The sequence below is a fragment of the Heterocephalus glaber genome, unplaced genomic scaffold (assembly GCF_053883595.1).
Source record: "Heterocephalus glaber isolate CG9 unplaced genomic scaffold, H.glaber_assembly_v1.0 deba00001561, whole genome shotgun sequence".
Taxonomy (NCBI): domain Eukaryota; kingdom Metazoa; phylum Chordata; class Mammalia; order Rodentia; family Bathyergidae; genus Heterocephalus; species Heterocephalus glaber.
The window spans coordinates 2460129-2481274 of NW_028258349.1; the positions used below are offsets into that span (position 1 = coordinate 2460129).

At 46.5% G+C, this 21146-nt stretch overlaps 2 protein-coding genes and 1 pseudogene across 11 annotated transcripts; 2 read left to right on the top strand and 1 right to left on the bottom strand.

The window, feature by feature from the left end:
* The first annotated feature begins 275 nt into the window (after nt 1-275).
* LOC101700710 (large ribosomal subunit protein uL11 pseudogene) lies at nt 276-905 on the top strand (annotated as a pseudogene).
* Nucleotides 906-11199: 10294 nt separating this feature from the next.
* Nucleotides 11200-16661, top strand: Nr1i3 (nuclear receptor subfamily 1 group I member 3). 9 transcript variants are annotated; one of them, XM_087190898.1, is made up of 9 exons: nt 11200-11387; nt 11552-11691; nt 12159-12289; nt 13844-14100; nt 14290-14429; nt 14970-15115; nt 15211-15327; nt 15511-15616; nt 16471-16661. In XM_087190898.1, exons 1-9 carry the CDS (start codon nt 11298-11300, stop codon nt 16598-16600), a joined length of 1257 nt encoding a protein of 418 aa, XP_087047024.1. In that variant the 5' UTR covers nt 11200-11297; the 3' UTR covers nt 16601-16661. The 9 variants fall into 9 exon arrangements, with proteins under 9 accessions (XP_087047024.1, XP_087047026.1, XP_087047027.1 ...); XM_087190900.1 differs by having other exon boundaries at nt 13931-14100; XM_087190901.1 differs by having other exon boundaries at nt 11203-11387; nt 11523-11691.
* Nucleotides 15805-20769, bottom strand: Tomm40l (translocase of outer mitochondrial membrane 40 like). 2 transcript variants are annotated; one of them, XM_004858655.4, is made up of 10 exons: nt 20635-20769; nt 20177-20426; nt 19847-19914; nt 19359-19451; nt 18988-19089; nt 18737-18842; nt 18205-18327; nt 18017-18093; nt 17595-17697; nt 15805-17448 (listed from the first exon to the last, which is right to left on the bottom strand). In XM_004858655.4, exons 2-10 carry the CDS (start codon nt 20289-20291, stop codon nt 17309-17311), a joined length of 927 nt encoding a protein of 308 aa, XP_004858712.1. In that variant the 5' UTR covers nt 20292-20426; nt 20635-20769; the 3' UTR covers nt 15805-17308. The 2 variants fall into 2 exon arrangements, with proteins under 2 accessions (XP_004858712.1, XP_021095335.1); XM_021239676.2 differs by having other exon boundaries at nt 20177-20326; nt 20635-20725.
* Between the last annotated feature and the right edge of the window lie 377 nt (nt 20770-21146).

Genomic DNA, 21146 nt, shown 5'->3' on the forward strand with positions numbered 1-21146 from the left:
TACACCCTCTGTGCAGCCTCCTCCTCTGATTTCCCTCACTTTTCTAATAAACAGCTAATTAATCTTTTAAAAGACCGTCTTTAGTGAAATTGACTTTCCCATAGTTCTTAAACAGCTATGAAAAGATTATAGAGAGAATTTAAGATCCTAGGTCAGATATCAGCACGCTTTTCCTATAACAACTAAATGATAAAATATTTTAGGATTTAGGCTGTATTTGTTTTCTGTTAAGACTCAAGTCTCCCCTTTTTGGCTTTCAGCTAGGAGGAGGCTAAGGTGCAACTTTCTTCGGCCGTACTAAGTTCGCCTCCACCAAGCTGCCCAAGTTCGACCCCAACGAGGTCAAAATCGTGTACCTGAGGTGCACCTGTGGTGAAGTCGGTGCTACATCTGCCCTGGACCCCAGGATCGGTCCCCTGTCTGTCTCCGAACAAGGTGGGTGATGACATCCCCAAGGCAACTGGTGACTGGAAGGGTTTGAGGATTACGGTGAAGGTGACAATTCAGAACAGACAGGCTCAGAATGAGGTGGTGCCTTCTGCTTCTGCCCTGATCATCAAAGGCCTCAAGGAGCCGCCAAGAGATAGAAAGAAGCAGAAAAACATTAAACACAGTGGAAATATCACTTTTGATGAGATTGTTAACATTGCCCGACAGATGCAGCACCAGTCTTTAGCCAGAGAAGTTTCCAGAGCCATTAAAGAGATCCTGGGGACCGCCCAGTCTGTGGGTTGCAATGTGGATGGCCAGCACCCTCATGACATCAGAGACAACATCAACAGCGGTACTGTGCAGTGCCCATCTAGCTAAGAATAAGAAGCCTAAGAAAGAAAATATTTCAATAAAAAGACGATCTGACAAAAAAAAGACAAGTCTCCCACTTGTAGCTTGAAAACAGCTGTAGACAACATGTAAACATATAGGTTTGTCTATGCTCTAATAAAACTTTATTTGTGGGCACTGAAGTTTGAATTTGATATCATTTTCATGTGTTACAAAATAGTCTTCCTTTAAAATTTTAATATAAAACCATTCTTAGCTCATAGGCAGCAGGCCAAATTTGATTCAAGGTCATAAATTGTAAGTCCCTGCCATAGATGATTAAATGTCCAAGCATGCAAAAATAGTAAATTATATGATAATAAATAGTAGTAGAACAATGAAGAAAGACATCAGCTAGGTCCAAAAAAGTCAAAAGCTTCCTGGGGAAAATGAGATTTGGGTTGAGCTTTAAAGGAAAGGTAGAATATAGACAGAGGGAAAAAAAGATGTCTTTCTCTGACCTCTGGGTGATAACAAGAGACACATAATGAAAGAAGACTCAGTATAATGATTAAAAAGGTTCAGGAAACATGGAAGGGTCCTGATATCAGAATAAAGAATTTTTAAAAAAGAATAAAGAATTTAACCTTAGTAGGGCATGGAGGTACAATCCTATAATCTCAGTTACTGAGAAGGGTTGAGTAAGAGTACTATAATTTTAAGGCTTGCTTGGGCAATTTAGTAAGACCCTATCTCCAAAAAAAGAACCTGTTGTGCTCGCTTCAGCAGTACATATACAAAAAAAGACCCTGTTTTAAAGGGGGGGAGGGGTGGGGATGTAGCTCAGTGGCACCGTGCCTGCCTCGCAAGCTGGAGGTCCTGAGTTCGATCCCTGGTACCAAAAAAAATATATATATATATATGTATATATATATGTATATGTATATATGTGTATATATATACATATATATATAGAGAGAGAGAGAGAGAGGAGAGAAAGGATGAGGGCCTGGAGATATAGTTCAATGGTAGAGTACTTCTTAGTGTGACTTGGTTCTGGGGTGCTGGAGACTCCTAGAATGCTTTCTAGGTTCTTCTTGTCCTGAGCAAAGCATTGGACAAAACAAGCAAAAAAGTGAAAAAAGTGATGTTTTACATTTATTAAAGGTAGGAAAAGAAATATGCTGTGTGGAGTGAGTGCAGGCCAATTAAAAGTAAGAAAAGAAGTGTGAGAGTGGTCCACTGTGAGAGAGACAACTCAGTGGCCAGGAGCTTAATGGCAGCCATCCACTCCTCAGGCTGAGGTCAGGTCTAGGCCTCTTATTTTTTGGTACCGGGGATCAAACTTGGGTCCTTGCACTTGCAACGCAGGTGGCAGAACCACTGAGCTAAATCCCCAGCCCAGGTCTAGGCCTCTTATCAAAAACCTGCTTGGATTCTCATGAGGAGAACTGAAGATAGTGCTTTCTGATTGGCTCCAGGTGCAGGACTTGGGCATGTCTCCTGGATCTCCATGAATGACAGATCAGGTCATACCCACTTGCCCAGCTAGTTTGCGTATCCTAATCTCTTGCCTTACTAGCATGGGTAGGGCTCTGGATTCAATCTCCAGTATTACCACTACTACTACTACTACTACTACTACTAATAATGATAATAACACATTGTTATTAAAAGAATTTACCAAAAAAAAGTTTAAAAAAAAAGCAGGGGATATAGCTCAGGGGCACCTCATCGGCCTGGCAAGCGTAAGGGCCTGAGCTCAATTCCCAATACCAAAAAAAAAAAGTTTTAAGAATTTAGAAAAGGAGACCAGGGATTTAGCTCAATGGTGCCGCCACCTGCTTTGCAAGCACAAGGTCCTGAGTTTAATCCCCAGTACAAAAAAAAATTTAGAAAAAGGTTCAAAGTGACTCTTGGAATTCAGAGCCATGGAATACAGGAAATTGTGCAATCCTTCATCAACTGCTAAGCACACATTAGGGTCACATATTATTATTTTTTGGGGGGGTATCAGGGATCGAACTCGGGACCTTGCGCTTGGGAGGCAGGTGGCAGAACCACTGAGCTAAATCCCCAGTCCAGGGTCACATATTATTGGGTGTTGGGATAGAAAACCCCATGCCACATAGACCTTACAGTCCAGTAGGAGACAGTCATGTGAACGCAAAGGCATGGTATATTTATAAGCTCTATGATGGAAGTTTGGGCAAGTACAGTGGAAATCCAGAGAAAAGAATATAATAAAATTTAGCTTGAGGAGGCATCAGAAATGACTGCTAAGAATAGCAAGATCCCATGGAACCAAATTTGTAGATTTTGGAAACGTGTGTATTCTAAGACGAGGATAAGTGAAATAAAACAGTATAAAGGTGCTCCAAAAGCTGTGATATTAAGATGTTAGCTATTTTTACATTTTACCAGAGCCTTGTAAGTAGTTGAAGTGTTAGGAAGTAATACAAAAGAAAGATAGCAAGACTGAGATTGAGCCTGGGGCAGGGTGTGGGGGTGGTGGGCACAGTTTTCCCTAACCTACACTTGGGAAAAAAGAGAATCCACCAGAAGAGAGGGGAAAGGGAGCAATTAGAATACAGATGGAAAAGATGAGGGTTCGGCGTAGCAGAGTGTGCACCTAGCATGTGTGAGGCCTTGTGTGATAGTTAACTGATATGTCAACCTGAATAAGAAATACCCAGCTACATTAGATCAGCATAGTTCTGATTGTGGCTGAAGGGATTTACTGAAGACAGAAGACCCACCCTGGGTGTGAGTGACACCAACCAATAGGCTTGTCGTCTGAGCGGAATAAAAGAGGAATGAAGAAGGAAGGCTCGCTTTCATTACTTTGGAGGAGCTCCAGTCTTCACCTTCACTTTGGATGTTGTCCCCTGGCTTCCAGCACAGACCCTTGGGCTTCCTGATATGGACTTGCACGGGACAATGCAGTGAGCTCCTGGCCTTTGACTGGATCCTTCAGATCTCCAGTGCACAGAGAGCTCTTTTGCACTTTTCCACACCTGACTCTGCAGGCGGCCACTGTAAGACAAACTTGTAAATTCTTATACATTCGTATATCTTGCATTAAATCTGTTTCTCTAGTAAGCACTGACTGATACAACCTGGATTTGATTCCCAGCACCAGAAGAAAAAGAAAAAAGGAAAAGGAAAGGAGGAAAAGATCCAAAGGATGTATAATGTCATCCATAGAGATTAGGGATAAAAAGTTTCAAAGGAAAAAATGTCAGGGATTCAAAAGCAATAAGGAGCTTGATTGGGAGAAATGGAAGAGAAAGCCCATTAAATTCAACAGACCATGGGTGAATTAAAAAAAAAACAAAACTAGATAATAAAGCTCAAATGAAAGGAACCCATCATCTTCAATAAGTGTTTGTGCCAGCACTGGGTGGAGGGAGGTGCAAATAGGATAGAGCAGGCCCAGATTGGAAATTTGGCTCAATGGACAACACAGTGAGGTCGGCCAGATATCAAATGCAAACATGGCAGGTAGGAACAGTGTGCAGCAACAGTTCAGAAGTCAGAAAGGACTCAGGAATCAGACCAAAAGACTGATGGAAACCTCCCAAAGAGTCGGGACAACAAAGGATAATCAGCTATGACAGACAGCAGCTAAAAGGAAAATAGGAACATATCCAGATGACACTTTGGAACCTACAGTACTAGCAAAATGCCTGCTCAAAATAGATACCCATTAAATATTTATTGAATGAATGAATATGTTCATTTGATACTTAGTGAATGAATGAATGCCACAAATAATAGCATATGATGCCACATGGAAAAGCATGAGTTTGAAATCAGACCTTAATTCATACCCTAGTCTATTTATTCAACCCACAAATGTTTATTATATGTGCCTGGAATATATGAGACCCTAAGAAACCAAAATAAAAGATTCTGCCTTAACTTCAGCAACTCACAATTGATTGACAGTCAGAAAGAAGCAAGCAATTGTTCTGCAATGTGATAAGTACTGTGACAAATTTGTGCACAGAGGAATAGCTCTAACCCCCAAACCCCTGGAAGAGATGTGCACCTGGGATCTAAAGGGCCAAAGGGATCAGTGGGACTGGGCAGGAAAGCTTGGCAGTGCGGAGGGGAGGTGTGATTCCAACCAGACAAGCAACAAGGGCAGATGTTCCGAAGTGAGTGAGCACAGTTTGTCCAGGGAACTCTAAATGTTTACATCTAGAGCCAAAGTGTGATGTGCTAGGTCAAGGGTGAGAAGCAGGGATGAAATAAAAGAGGTCAGAGCAATAGTGACATAGGGGTCAGAACTCAAAGGACTTTGTGTGACATGCTAAAGAAACTGGATTTTTTTACCCTGAAGGTGATGGAAATCAAATGAAGAATTTTAAGTAGGGGAAAGACATGATCAAATTTGTATTTTAGAAATAGCAACAGCATGGAGGATGGGTTGGAAGATGAGGCTGAAATTAGGGAGAATAATTTAATGGGCTACTGCAGTGATAAGTCAAAAATGATGAGGGCCCGAACTCAGCCAAGGGATAGTCAGGCATTTGGAGGTCAGGAGACAAAAGTGACAAGTCACAGCTTTTGGTCATTTTTAGGGAGTGAGGGATAGAAGAAGGCTAGGTGACCCTCATTTTCTGTCTTGGAATCTGGGAGAGGGAAACAATATAGAGGGAGGAAGTAGGCGGGGAAGGGACTGAACATCCATCAGTTTCCTTCCATGTTCTAGTCAATGTGTGAGGAACTTTACAGATATTACTTTATTTAATTTTTATACCAAACCTGGATAATGAGTGTTATTAAACCTTTTCTTCAGATTAAAAAAAACACCTAGAATTCCAAGAGCTTAACTCACCACGCCATGACAGGTCATTTTCGGAGCCTGGCCTGGGATAAGTATGTTGGAAGAAGGTGAGGACATCAGTTCACCCTGAAAGCCTATTCACCAGGGATGCCAGGAGTCTCCTGGAGCTGATTCCAGTTGTGGTGTGCTCCACAGAGGGGACTTTAATGCTGAGGGGGCCTTTCTGTATATAGAAGAACAAGTTCAGAGAGGTCTGTTCCCAAGGCAACCGTCTCTCAAAGAACTGCAAGTTGGACTTCTCCAAGAAGAATGTTATGGCTTATATTTAGATGTCCCCCCAAAGCCTCATGGCCTCATAAGTGGGGCTTTTGGGAGGTGGCTGGATCATGGGTGTGTGATACTGGATTATGGGTGTGATAACTGGATTAGTCTGTTGATTAGTTTAGCATGGTTTTGGGCGATAGAATTGCTGAAGAGGGAAGTCCTACCCTGAGTGTGGGTGGTATCAACCAATAGGTTTGATGGAATGGATGGAATATAAAGGGAAAGAGGGAAGGAAGGCTCACTGCTTTCTGCCTGCCTTGTCATGGACTGTTTCTCCTCTACCCTGCCCCTCTGCCATGCTGCCCTGCCTTGGTGCCAGCTGACTGTGGACTGAAAACTCTACAAACTATGAGCTAAAATAAACCTTTTCTCCTTTAACTTGTGGATGTTGGATATTTTGTCCCAGCAACGACAAATAACAAGACAAAGAACAAGGCTCAGAGTAATCCCTACACCCCCATTGAAGGGACAGCCCTGGACTAGAACATTTTTCTTCACTGTATGACTATCCTTAAGCATTTAATCCTGCCCTAGGGAGAGGAAGAATGCCTCCCTTCTCTGGTCTGGGATTGGTCCACTATGATGATATCTGATTCCCATGTCCTGTGGAGCTGGGTCTCAGTTGTGTCAAATTACTAAGGAAGTGCAAAAAAAATAATTCATTTATCCAGAATGATGAGAATCAAGCTGGTACAGTGGCACACACCTCTAATCCCAGCTACTCAGGAGGCCAAGGCAAGAAGATTGCAAATTTGAGGCCAGCCTGGGAAATTTAGGTAGACTCTCAAAAATTTTAAAAATTAAAATGACAATGCTGGGTATGGAGGTGCACGCCTATAATCCCAGCACTCAGAAGGCTGAGATAGGAGGATCGCTGAGTTTGAGGGCCTTCTGGGAGATCAGGATCATCTTAAACTATGTATCAAGACCCTATCCCAAAAATAAAGAAAAAAGTTCTAACAGAACTTTTTAAAATAAAAAAGGCTGAGGATATAGCTCAGTGGCAGAGCACTGATGAGTTCGATCTCCAATACCAATAAATAAATGAATAAATAAATAAATAATAGATAGATAGATAGATAAATAGATAGATAGCCAGAGTTAGAATTTGAATCTAAGTCTGTGTGATTCTAACGCTTATGCTGCTGGGGATTTAGTTCAGTGGTTCCGCCACCTGCCTTTCAAGCGAAAGGTCCCGAGTTCGATCCCTGGCACCAAAAAAAAAAACCAAATAAGGCTTATGTTCTTTCCACTTCCCACCAACTTAGATCTTATGGGAGAAGTTAGTTTGTAGAGGATTGACAATGATTCCATTTTAGACATATTGAACCTGAAATGCCCTTCTGACATTCAAGCGAAGTCATCTAATAAACTGTTGGGTACTATATATTGGTCCTTATACAAGTGATTTAAAGTCATTGAGCCTCCATTTTCTCATCTGTAAAATGGTGATATTATCTATCTTTGTGGGGGGGTGAGACAGGGTCTTGAACTGTAATTCAGACTGGCCTTAAACTCACTGTGTAGCCCAGGCTGGCCTTGAATTTGTGGCAATCCTCCTGCCTCAGCCTCCCAGAGTTCTGGGATTACAGGTGTGCACCACCATGCCTGGCTTTGATATTACCTATTTTAAAGGGTTACCACAGGTAGGTTCTTACATACTATGCTCATGTCAAGCACTCAATAAGAATAAAGAAACTCTGCACAAGTGCAAGGACCCAAGTTCAATCCCCGGTACAAAATAATAATAATAATAAAATAAAATTTTAAAAAAGAAACTAATACCTATGATATTGTACATGTTCTTTCCAGGTGTGGTGGCACATGCCTATAATCCAAGCACTTAGGAGGGTGAGGCAGGAGGATCACTGCAAGGTCAAGGCTATTCTGGGCTACACAGTGAGTTCAACATATGTAGTCTGAACTACATAGCGAGTCTCTATTGTCATGAGCCATTCTATATAGTTTTTTTTGGGGGGGGGTCATTTCATAATTAAATTGTGGTTAGGGCCTGTCTAAAGCCTAGTGTCTTCTTGCCATCCTAGCCTGCTCTGGCATTTGGAAACATAGCTCCATGTGCTTCAGTCACAGCTAAGGCCTCAATGGTCCCATGATGCTGTCATGCTCTAGGACAAGATTACATCAGTTGAAGACATCCTAGTTCCTTGAGAACTGAGTAATAATAAAAAGAGAGAAAGGTTCTTCCTGGAGGAAAGGAAAAGTTCTTTATTCGCCTGCTATCTCATCCCACCTACTATTGTAAGAATGCTTTACCATCTCACCATCCTCCTCAACCCACCATCCTCATCAACATAAGATCCTCATCAAATTGGATTACTGCCACCCCCTGAGTGACCTGATAAATAATGGCAAGCTTGGAGTGTCTTTGTCTTTGCCCACTCTGGCATGGACCTCCAACCCCCCACAAACTTTGAAAGTGTGTCTCTTTGTCTTTCTTTACCCCTTCTCTAGACAGATTGGAGGACTGATCAGCCTCCGATACTCTACCTCAAAAAAATTTATATATATTCTTTATTACACAATTTAGAGTTTGATTACTTTTTCAAGGTCTACTAAATTCCTTTATTTGGTCTTCATAAATGAGACTACAAATGTCTTTGTAATAGGAACCCTCTCTTTTCTCCCTTCTCCATGGTACCTAACCACAAAGTAGGGACTCGATAATGAGTTGCTACAGTAAGTTGTCAAGTGTGGAAGGGGATCAAGACCCAAGCATGGAGACCCTTGGTCTCCTCCAGCAGCATCTTTCCCATTTGGTGGTACCACCCTCTGCTCACATCTGTGCTACAAGCCTGGAGTCATCTGCAACTCCTCTCCCTCTTTCTCAGACAGACATTCTAGTAGTCACCAAATTCCAATGATTTCACTTCACCTGTATTTTTAAAAGCCTTCCTCTCTTCTACATCCTATCATTATCCTAGATGAGACTTAACTTGTCTCTTTGCCTCTGGTCTTCCCTCCTCAAATCCATCTTCCAAACAGCCAGCACAGTAGATAAACTGTTTAGAGTATACATCTGAGCATGTCATTTCCCAGTTTACCCTTTATAAGCTCCCTGATGCTTAGACTGACACAGGAAGTCTCCTGTGATCCTGCCCTGCCCTGCCTCCATCCTGACCTTATATCCCATCTTTCTAGCCTGGTATCTCTTCCTGCTCTCAGCCTGAAATGCTGCGCTCATAGACGTCCCCCCCCTCCGCCCCGCCCCCAGTAATGGGGATCAAACTCAGGACTCTGCGCTTGCCAGGCAGGCTCCATGCCACTGAGCTACATCCCCAGTCCTCATATCTGCCTTTTTTGTATCCAGCCTCTTGAACTTCTCAGGTTGCACCTTCTGCCTAGATTTGCTTTTTTGTTTGCTTGTTTGTTTTTGTTTTTCCTCCTGCCCAATTTGTCATCATCCTTTACAAGTGAACTCAGAGCCAGGTGTGGTGGCACATGCCTATAACCCTAGCACTCTTCAAGGCTGAGGTAGAAAGAGTGAAAGTTTGAGTTGAGCCTGAGCAATTTAGTGATTTAAGCAAGACCCTGTCTTATAATAAAAAATAAGAAAGGGCTGGAGATATAGCTCAGTGCAAAGGCTCTGGGTCCAATTCTCAGTACTAAAAAGCAAAATAAACAAACAAAAAAAACAAGGCCCCTTGTTTTAAAAAATCATTATTTCAAGCCAGGCAAGGTGGCCCCTGTTGGGGACCAGCTGTGATATGTATAGACTTGTGGGGGCCAGGAAACAGGCCCTGAAGTCCCAAGGTAGATGTTAACCTGCCTCAGGATCAAAGAAGTATGCAAAAGGCCTAGACTTCCTGGCTGTGTGGGAAAGCTGTGGTCACAGCACTCCTGAGACAAGATAATTTCTACTGAGGGCGATAAAAAATGCAAACATCCCCGTGTGGGGAAGGACCTTAACTTCCCCCTTTGAGGTGCTAAACTTGGTCCCTATCCTGGTACCCTATACTACAGTTGCTGCTCCTGGGATAGTACATTACCCCTCCCCTGTGCTCCTTGCTGACTAAATAAAAGTGGGCCCACGGTGGAGTTCATTGAAGCCTATCCACTAGAGATGGATTCCTCCCCTCCCAGTCCCCCACTACAAATTGAATTTTTTGTCGGGGGGGAGGGTACCGGGGATCAAACTCAGGACCTGTGCTTTCAAGGCAGTCAGGGCGCCACTGAGCTGCATCCATAGGCCTCAAATTGAATATTGTTTCTGTCTCTTTCTTTTATTCCCTGTTGTTCCCCCTACAGATATTCAGGAGTCTAAAGAGCTCCTGATAATGTATGCCTGTAATCCCAGCACTCTGGAGGCTGAAGCAGGAGGATGGCCATGACTTCAAGGCCAGCCTGGGCTACATACTGAGTTCAAGACCAGCCTGAATTACAGAGTGAGACCTTGTCTTAAAAAACAAAGCAAAACAAGGGCCGGAGATTTAGCTCAGTGTTTCCACTGCCTGCCTTACAAGCGCAAGGACCCTAGTTCAATCCCCAGTACCAAAAACAAAAAAAGAAACAAAACAAAACAACAACAGAATCATTATTTCAAAGCACAGCATTGCACCAAGCTGGGACTTCTCTGAATGTGGGCTCTTGTGTGACTGCACAGGTCACACACTTGTGAAGCCAGCCATGCCAGAGTTCTCAAATCCACCCCAACTTCCTCTAACTTATTAGCAGTCACTCTGTTTTCATTCTCAGCTATCCCTAGTAAGGAAGTGGGACTCCTTCCAGTCCTATACCTAGGCTTCATTTTATAGTTCTTTGTTTGTTTTCAGATAGGGTCTCATTTGTAATTCAGCCTGGCTTCAAACTCACAATCCTCCTGACTCAGCCTCCCAATTCCCTGCTAGAATTACAGGTATGCATGTGCCCACCTGGCTTAAAGTCTTTCTTTAAAAACTTCCTTCTGGGAGTCTGATGCTACATCTCTTCTTTCACTACTGGCATACACAGCTGTGAAAAGGCTCACGCTGACTCTTTGACTGTCTTCCCAGCTTATTCAGAACCTATGTACACAGGAGGCCACAGTTGTAGTTTTGAAGCTCAGCAGTTGGGAAACTTTCTGTAAATTTTTTTTTTTTTTTTTGGTACCAGAGATTGAACTCAGGTCCTTCCACTTGCAAGGTAGGCATGGTGCCACTAAGCTACATCTCTGGTACCCTTTGTAAATTTGATAAGGAGCAGCTTCTAATGAGTCATTAGGTCCTTGCCCAACACAGTCCCTCATGTGCCACCAACCAGCACTTTGTGCATGCTGGGTGAACCTCCCACCCAGGCCTTTGCCCTGGGTCCAGGGACTGTGTCCTATTGACACAGGGCACCTGAGGACTCAGAGGCCGCATATAACACATGCTCCTTGTTTTCCAGCCATTGAGAACCATTTCGTGCTACTCCAGAGACCATGGAAAGCTGGGTCAGCATGGGAGCTTGGGAAAGTTATCCCACAGCAGATTCTGTGGCCTGCATGCCATGTGTTGCTGAAAGGGAACAGGTAGGAAATCTGTTGGGACCCAGCAATAAAAAGGAACTTTCTTGTTTCTAGAATAGATAATGTTGGGAACCAGGTCCGGGGCAGGTTTGGGGAGAGGCTGTGCAGAAAGGAGACAGAAGGTCAAGTGTTTTCCAGAGCTGGCTGCTGACTCCTCCCACATTCAGGGGTCTGTGATGGCCACCTCAACACCTGAATCTACATCCAGTGGCGAAGATGAGCCCAGGAACTGTGTGGTGTGTGGGGACCAAGCCACAGGCTATCACTTCCATGCCCTGACCTGTGAGGGCTGCAAGGGCTTCTTCAGGTGAGACCCTCCTCCCCAGTAGATACAACCCCCCGCCCCAGCCAGACTCCTATCAGTCCACTTTTCCTCCCTGGAACATGCCTGAGCTTGTCCAGGTACATTACTTTCTGTATCTGAGTCTACTCTGTGGTTATTACCCTCTACTCTGGTGACCACAGCACTGTTTAAACTGCTGGCATAACAAACAGAGAAGGCCAACCATCCCATGCACATAGCCTATCAGTCAAGAGTTTTTATGGGCCTACTATCTGCAAAGCAGCCAGGCTTGCCTCAGTGATCTGGTGTCCCCATAAAAATACTTGAGATGTGTCACACCCTGTCCACTCCCAAGGACCTTTGGACACAGCTCTGATTGGCCCATGCCACCAGCTTCCCAAGTCTTTCAGACCACAGCCTCTCTATTCCGCACATGCTCACCTGCCCATTCCCTACCATCCCAGACCCTACATCCACTCTGTCACTTACAGACGAACAGTCAGCAAAAGCACTGGTCTCGTCTGCCCTTTTTCTGGAAGCTGTGAAGTCAGCAAGACCCAGAGGCGGCACTGCCCTGCCTGCAGGCTGCAGAAGTGTCTAGATGCTGGCATGAGGAAAGACAGTGAGTTGGCATCCCACTACCCCAAGAATCCATTGCCTGTGTCTGCGCTTAGTCCCTGTTCCCAACAGCACATTTCCCACATAGCAGGCTAAACAAGCGTTTTGAAGCTAGCTGGACTATGTCATTATTACTCCCAAAACCTCCAGGGGCTCCCCATCACTCTTAAAGTATGTGATTTCACGGCTGAGCTCCTGCACCCCACCTTTCAGGCTTTATTTCCTAACTCTTTCCCCCTTGCTCTGTCCATTCCAGCCACACCGACGTCCTCGAACACATCAAGTGCTCTCCTCCCCAGGGGTTGCATTCTCTCTACCTGAAATGCCCATCCCTGGATATCATAGCTTGCTTTTCCTCTCCTGTCGCCTAGCACATACTCAGTAATGGTCCAATTAATCACTGTTTTCTCTGTTCTGCATAACCAGTCTCTGCTCCCCGCAGATGATATAACGGACTCACAGACAATAACTTGTTCAAGTTCATTCAGCATAAAAGTTGTAGAGTCAGTACTCAAAGGGAAGTCTGTCTGACTCCCAGACTCACTTTTTCCATGATATCAACTACTTTATAATATGGAGCAACACAAAGAAAACCATAGAAGCCAAACATTTTGGTGTGAATTCAGTCTGCATCACTTATTTTATGACTTTGGATCTGTCACTGGAATCTAAGCTTGTTTACATTTCTGAAGTAGATGAATACTATCTGCCCTGTCTACCTCAGAGTTGGCTTTTTTGTTTGTTTGTTTATTTTGGTACCGGGGCTCAAACTCAGGACCTTGCACTTGAAAAGCTGAGACAGGAGGATTATAAGTTCCAGCTCAGCTGGGGCAACTTTGGGACTGAACTTGTCTCAAAATAAAAAAGCCTCTGTTTCAAAATTATCTTTTTTGGGGCAGGAATTTAGTTCAGTGGTCCCGGCACTTCCCTTGCAGGCACAAGGTCCCGAGTTTGATCCCTGGTACCAAAAAAAAATTATCTTTTTTTTCTTTTTGCTACGGGGAATCAAACTCAGTGTCTCACACTTGCCAGACAGGTACGGTGCTACTGAGCTACATCCCCAGCACCTGTCTTAAAATGTAAAAAGATTTAGCTCAGTGGCACTGCACCTGCCTGGCAAGTGTGAGACACTGAGTTCGATCCCCAGTACCAAAAAATAAAAAATAAAAATATAAAAGATTGTGTCTCAAAATAGAAAATAAAAAGAAGGGCTAGGAATTATAGCTCAGTGGTGAAAGCCCTGGGTTTAATCCCCAGTACTGCACACACAAAAATTACAATGTAATGCAAGCATAAAGTGGTGCATTAGGTACTAAGATCCTCAATGTTCTTCCAGAAGCCAAACACCTTACAGCTTTCCCACTTTGCCCTCCGCTCTTCCCTCTTTCTGGCAGTGAAGTTTTCTACTTTAGTGCCTCATGGGCACCTATGAGGTTGATGGAAATGTGCAAGAGCCCCCTGCCACCAGGAGCAGCCAATTTCAAGGAAGTTCTAAGAGTTGAGCCAAGCTCAAGGAAGCGTCAGAAACTCTCCTCCTCCCCCACTGTTCCTTGCGCAGGGCATCTGGAGGGCCCATCAGGGACTGGGAGATACGTGCAGTCTGCTGGGCTCAGTGCCTGGTCACATCTCTCATCCCCCGGCACAGTGATACTGTCAGCAGAAGCCCTGGCATTGCGGCGAGCCAAGCAGGCCCAGCGGCGGGCCCAGCAAATGACTCTGCAGCTGAGTAAGGAGCAGAAAAAGATGGTCCAGACCCTGCTGGAGGCCCACGCTCGCCACGTGGTGACTATGTTTGACCAGTTTGTTCAGTTCAGGGTGAGCCCCTACAGGATTTGGGCTGAGATGTAATCAAAAGGGTTCCCAAAAGGTGGCCCAAGGGAGAGGGCTGTGTGCCCTGCACCAAGAGAGGGCAAGACCTCAGTTCCCCAGCCTGGGGAAGCCCTTCAGCAAATTAGGCTTCATCCTTGGGGCCAGGGCCTCTCACACACATTCGGATCTCTGCAGCCCCCTGCTCACCTGTTCATCCATCACCAGCACTCGACCGCCATGGCTCCAGTGCTGCCTCTGCTCACACACTTTGCAGAAATCAACACTTTCATGATGGAGCAAATTATCAAGTTCACCAAGGAACTGCCCCTTTTCCGGTGAGTGGCCTCCCCTCAACTTCCAGGAAGCAAATGCTTCATAAATTGTATAGGCTCTTACCCCGCAAAAGCCACTGACCAAGTTAACACTTCTGTCTTTCTAAGCACCAGGTCTCAAATTTCATTTATTTATTTATTTATTTATTTATTTATTTATTTTTGGTACCAGGGATTGAATTCAGGACCTTAAGCTCGTGAGGCAGGTGCGGAGCCATTGAGCTACATCCCTGGCCCTATCCATTTATTTTTAAATGGTACTGTGGGATAAACCCAGAGGCCGTATGCATGTTAAGCAAACACTGTGCCACTGAGCTAAATCCCCAGCATGCTGCCCCATTTCTTTGGAGACAGGGCCTCACTATGCTGCCCAGACTAGCTTTGAATTTAAATCTTCCTGCTTCAGCCTCCCAGGTAGCTGAGATTATATTCTTGTTCCACCACACCCAGCTCCAACTTTGTGGCCATCAGGACTAAGGGTCCCTCTCCCTCTCTGAAGTTCAGGCTTACGATTCAAGCGCCCTTTTTTATGGCAACCCACAGGTCCCTGCCCATGGAGGACCAAATCTCCCTTCTCAAGGGAGCAGTGATAGAAATGGGTCAGCTTGCACTCAATACCACTTTCTGTCTCCAAACACAAAACTTCTTCTGTGGGCCTCTTCGCTACACTTTGGAAGATGGAGTTCATGGTGAGGTGCTGCCAGAGCAGTCGAAGGCACGTGTCCCTGGGCTATGGGGTGTGGTAAGGTGACTTGCAGGCTCCTAAATCCAATATCTACAACAGCCGGATTCCAGAGAGACTTTCTGGAGGGATTTTTTCGCTTCCATGGGACACTGAGACAACTGCAGCTCCAGGAGCCCGAGTATGTGCTCATGGCTGCCATGGCCCTCTTCTCTCCTGGTGAGCATCTCCCACGGCCCAGAAACTTTGGCCCTGCCATCTGTGCCCAAATGCTCAGCCCCTTGGATCCATCCACCCCCAGCCATTCAGCCTCCAAACCTAGAGGATCAGTAGCATCCACAGCCCCAGGGGCACCATGCAGGCCTCCCCCAACCTTGGCCTTCCCTGGTCCTTATCCTACAGACCGGCCTGGAGTTACCCAGAGGAAAGAGATCGATCAGCTGCAAGAGGAGATGGCACTGACTCTGGACAGCTACATCAACGGCAAGCAGCCAAGGCCTCGAAATCAGTAAGTGGGAAACTGGGGGCTTGGAGGCTACACCAGGGAAGGAAGGCTTAGGGAAACAGAACTCAGGATAAATGCTTTTTACCCTTTTGCTTTGGGAAACCAGGTGTCTTGAGGTTCTGGTCCTTCCTGCATGCCATCCCTGTCTCACATAGCTCCAGCATTCCAATTGCATTTACTGCAGCTTCATCTCACTTTTTCCAGATTTTTTTTTTATTCAGTAGAGATGCAAAGTGGTAGCTCACAGGCTCGGTATAACAGCATTCCTGAGATTGATGACATCCATCACCTCACCACTCCAACATCTCCAGACACTTCTTCCTAGGCCCTTCCTCTCCTCTCTAGTTGGTCAATTCCTTGGATTTTTCATTTCCTTTGAAGTTATGGTCATTCGTAGTTTCATGGCCAAAGCCAATCCCTGGTTCAATAGTCTATGATCTATATAGGTTCTGAGGTATGCACCACTTCTGTCTTGCTCATCGCTTAATGAATGAGTCAGTTTTCCAGAAAGGGGACACTTTATACCACAGAACAACAAGCCCACTTTCTAGAACTTGCTCCAGAAGGCCAGACCCTCAGATTCTGTACAGATGAAGTTCTGGCCAAGTCTGGGGCTTTCTTTACACTTGGCCCTCAGAGCTCTGGGTTCAGGAAAAGCTGGGCATGGTGAGAGAAGACAGTGTCAGAGGCCCTCTTGGGGACCTTTGGAATTTTTGATGTATTTGTCATACCAGAGGTTGATTTTCTTTAATCTTCTGACTTAATATCACTGAGGGATGGTTCAGGAGATCAGGGCGTCAGAACAGAACTCCCAGCTGCCTTATTTCCCTCCTGTCTCCCTGATACTTCCTCCAAAGGTTTCGGTATGCAAAGCTGCTGGGCCTGTTGGTGGAGCTCCGGAGCATTCAGAACACATACTGGCACCAAGTCCAGCGCATCCAGGGATTTCTCGCCATGATGCCCCTGCTCCAGGAGATCTGCAGCTGAGGCGGGGCTCGCCTCCTTCCCCAGCCCCCCTGGGCCACACTGGACTGGAAAGGGAAAATTGTTGGGACAACATATTGGGACCAGGAGGAAGAGAGTTCAGTGATTACAATGAAAGACAAAAGCAACTGTTGCCTCTTCATGCAGTAGTGGGGTTGACCATGGGGACAAAGTTGTTTTCTGGAAGCACAGAATATGGAGGAGGAAGCCTCAGGGAAAAGAGGTAATGCTCCTTCTGGGAATGGGGGGACACTTTCTGAGGCCACAGATTTAGCTTCTCAGCCTTGGGAGGCTGGGGGATGGGAAAACAGGATGGGGAGCTGAGTCCCATGCAGACTTTCCTGCTCTGAAGAGGAGGGGCTAGGTGCTAATCCAAAGGATTAAGGAATTTTTTCCTTAATCCAAAGGAAAAGAGAAGGATGTGAGGAGGGATAGTCAGTCAGACACACCCCTTAATCCTTCTCCCGTTGTCCAGAGCCACAAGGCTGAAGAAGGGGATATTGGGGCCAGTGGCAGAAGTGGGAGCCTCAAATCATTCCCTCATCAGCTGACCCTGTGGCAGCTCCAGTTCTGAGGAGGGTGTGGCCCTGTCCCCCACTCTGCTCCTGAGACCTGAAGGTCACCCAGCAAGGCTCTGGAGAGGGGCCTAGTGTTTGGCCCTAGGGCACCTGACTCAGGTTCAAGCTGCTGTGGGCCCAGCTCGGAACAACCTCAGCCCACAGTGATGCTGAAGCCACAGTGGAATCTGTTGCGCCAGTGATTGAGGAAGGCTCCGAGGGCCAGGGTGACAGGCAATGGCGGCATCTTCTTCTCCAGCACAGCACCTACACACCAGTTACTATCCACCAAGCCTGCAGGGGAAGGTGTATCAGCTAGGTTATTTAACTGGCCTTGGAGAAAGGAGGCTGCAGAAGTGAGGTAGAGCCCTCTCCCTGTGCGTGCCCCCCAATCCCCCCGATCCCTCAGCACTTCCCAATGTCATCGAAGTGACGCTGACCTCTAAACACCATGTTGGCCTGGGGCACACTCAGGTGGTAACCAAAGGAGAAGGTTGTGTCTTGTAGCCTTGTGTTTGCCTCAAACTCCACTCCAACCTGAACCTGAGAAACATGGGCAAGGAGAGGGCATCCATCTCAGTGAAGACCAGAGGGGTCCTCACAAGGGACCAGCAGAAGGAAGGCAGTGTGACAATGTACACCCACTGTGAGTAGGAAGAACATTAGGCTGAGATGATCAAAGCATGTTATGCACAGAGATAAATATGCAAAACTGAAACCCACTGGTCTGTATAACTACTATGCATTCTTTTTAAAAATGCCAGTGAGAAAAAAAATCCAGCCAGCAGAACTTGTGGAGATCTAGAGGGGCAAAAGTTGACAACTTTTTTGTCAGGGTAGGGAATGAGATCAGAAGTCTTACCTGTTCATTTGCCCTGTGGTAATAACTTGCATGGGCCCCACCTGATCCCACATTCAATGTAGCTACCCAGTGTACAGCTGTAAGAACCAAAAGATGGCAAAAAGGAACATTATGGTAGGGCACAGGCCAGGAACTTCAACAAAGTTCAGAATCGCCCCTCCCTGTCACTACCCCACTTCACTCCATACCCGAGTACTTCCCAGCCAGGGTCAGGATGGCCCCCTCTTCGCCTGGCCGCCGGTGATAAACTAGCTCTCCGCCTAGCACCAGCCGATGAGTGAGGCTCTGCAGGAAGTGAGCAACCATGATCACTGTGGGGGAGTGGAGAGGCATGGAGTCAGTCACAGAGACCACGGTCAGGTCTGCACCCCACCCCTAGTTACCCCCACCCCGCCTACTACCCAAGAAGTTCCTTTCCCAACCCCTAAACCAGTGGTGGCAAACCTATGGCATGCATGCCAGAGTGGGCACACAAAGCCCTCTCTGTCAGCACTCTAGCGAAGTGTATGAGTTGTTTTTTCTAAACTAAAACCTCAATATTGAGGTTTAATTGCAGTGTTGGCACTTTGCAATAAATAAGTGGGTTTGGGGTTGCAGTTTCGGCACTTGATCTCTAAAAGGTTTGTCTTCACTGCCTTAAACTATACAGAAGATGAAGAGCCAGAGCCAACATTAGCAAATAGGAAACAAAGACCAAAAAACCCTGTCCCAATTTCTCACCCGATTCCCCAATCAGGTCAGGATTTCCTAGGGTCAGAGTGGCTGTGTAATCATCTCCCCGATATTCGCCATCAAACTGCCATGTCAGGAACTTGGCCTGCTGCGTCTGAGTCGGGAGAGGGAGACAAGAAGTCAAATCTCCCTCCTTCTTTTTAATGATTACTATTGCCTCTGTTCCTCCCCTGGGGGAGGACACCCATGGAGGAGAAAGAGAAGTGCCTCAGTGGATGGAGGCAGGAACTGGGGGTCACCTGGAAGACAGCCTTAGCTCGGAGCCGCTCTGCCAACAGAAGCAGGACCTGGGCGTTGAGGCTGCCACTGCTGTCCATATCCCCTACCACAGTGGGGAAGACCTGTTGAGGAGTGTAGATAGTAAGGCTGAGCGGGGGAGCAACAATCCAAATACTACTGCGGGATTTCATTAACATTACCTAGCGCCCCCTGGTGGCGGCACAAAGACAAACTCTGGCATCTTCACAGATAGGAATGTTGCTCTACCCTCTCCAATTCAGAAGAAACTCAAAGAATCCAGTTACTGCCCATTTTTCCCCATAACATATGCATTTCCTCTTCCTCCAGCCCTAAGTCCCAGGTGAGCTTTTAAGGAGTGTGGTGCCCTCACCTCAGTAGGGCTAAGCTGCCAGTCCCCTGCATAGGCAGCATGGAGGTGATAGCCCGGCAGGCCCAGGCCACTCACGTGCACAGTGTGAGACACCTGAGGAAAGAAAAGAAAATGGAGAAGACAGCATTCCTGGTTCATTTCAATCCCTCATCCCACTCTTCATGTTCTTCCCATCTAGGGAGATTTAAGAATCTCAAATATTCCAGCATATGCCAAGTCACTAGATTTAAAGCACAGGTCCAACAGACAAGGGAGGTACAGAGAGCCCCACACGCTCCCTCATTTGTTCTACATAGCCTGATTAAGGCTGGAGTGCAAAGGAAAGGAGAAGAGGATCTAGGGACGGGCAGAGAGGGATTGTAAGAAGGGGCCAGCGATGGGGCTGGGATTTAGCTCAGTGGTACTGCGCCAGCCTTGCAAGTGCAAGGTCCTGGGTTCGATCCCCGGTACCAGAAAAGAATAAGAAGGGGCCAGAGAAGTGGGAGCACCTGGAAATGGCTGCTCAGAACCTTGTTGACCACGAGCTTCACTCCTTCCATCTGTGCTGGGAATACATCTGAAGGGGGTGAAGGGAAGGGAAGAAATGAGCACAGACGAGGAAGCCCTACCCAAAGAGGTAGTCTCCCCTTCCAATCCCAAAGGAAGCACTGGAGGAACTGATCTCCTTTCAAATCCTGCAACAAAATGCTCCACTTCATTTGGGCACCTGAACCTCCCTGAGGCTGGATGCCCCGGATGTGTTCTCCCCTTTTCTGCTCCCATCACATTCAGTATTCAAGACCTCTTCAACTTGAGACACCCTGGTGCCAAGTTCTCACCTTTGCAGAGCCGGTGCAGCTCATCGAAGCTCCCAGGATTGGGCAGAGGTTCTTCTCGGCGGGGGCTTCGGCGGGGCAAAGGCCCCATCGGTGCCAGGCCCAGAGTGTTCCCCATTTTAGTCCAAAGGACAAGGAGGGGCCGGGGTTAGCCTGGGAAAAAACGCTGTTGCTCCCTCTACCCCTCACGAGCCGCACCCCCCATCATCCAGCTCCCCAGTCCCAGAAACTTCCATATGGTCCAATGCTAGACCTAGAACAGGAAGAGTTGGGGGAGAGAGCACCGATGAGAAGCCTGAACCTCAGGCACACTCCCGCCCTATTTTTGATCCCTCGCCCCCACCTGTCACCCCTGTCCTTTCTCCCATTCTTTAATCACAGACCTCATCTATCTTGCCAGTCTCCCTACTCTTCATTCCCACGTCCCCAAAATAGCCCCACAATGGAGCAATAGTCCTTACCATCTCAGACCATCCTACTGCCCCTTTCCCTCAGGCACACCCCGGTCATCTTGATGGGGGCAGCCATCTTGAGTGCTGGCAGAACTGAGGCTTCACGCTGTATTCCCAGCGTGGTCATGAGCGCCATCTTGGAACCGGGCAAAGAAATGACTCAAAGACCCAACCCTCTCCTCTGGGCCCCTCCCAATGGACGAAAAAGGGCACCTCAATCCCCACCCAAGGAGCCAATGGGAAAGAAGGAAGTAAAAGACGGAGAACATCCCAGCCCTGCAGAGGCGGGTGGAATTCGATTCGTGGCTTATTGGTAGAAGGTTTTAGAAGTCCCGCCTCCTGGGCCGGGGATTCAGCTCAGTGGTTCTGGTGCCTGCCTCGCAAACACAAGTACCCGAGTTCGATCCCTGGTACCAAAAAAGAAAGAAAAAAAAAAAAATCCCGCCTCTCCAAAGTCAGGATAAACCTATGAAAGTACGAAACGCTAGAGGGAGCATCTCGTCGCTTAGTCCAATGAAGCT

Coding starts and splice junctions, on each gene's coding strand:
- Nr1i3 (XM_087190896.1), top strand. CDS start 11,298: ATGGAAAGCTGGGTCAGCATGGGAGCTTGGGAAAGTTATCCCACAGCA. Junction 11,388..11,512: donor GTGTTGCTGAAAGGGAACAG/GTAGGAAATCTG, acceptor CAGAAGGTCAAG/TGTTTTCCAGAGCTGGCTGC. Junction 11,692..12,158: donor GGCTGCAAGGGCTTCTTCAG/GTGAGACCCTCC, acceptor TGTCACTTACAG/ACGAACAGTCAGCAAAAGCA.
- Tomm40l (XM_004858655.4), bottom strand. CDS start 20,291: ATGGGGAACACTCTGGGCCTGGCACCGATGGGGCCTTTGCCCCGCCGA. Junction 18,094..18,204: donor CCTGGCTGGGAAGTACTCGG/GTATGGAGTGAA, acceptor TGGTTCTTACAG/CTGTACACTGGGTAGCTACA. Junction 17,449..17,594: donor GGCCAACATGGTGTTTAGAG/GTCAGCGTCACT, acceptor CTTCCCCTGCAG/GCTTGGTGGATAGTAACTGG.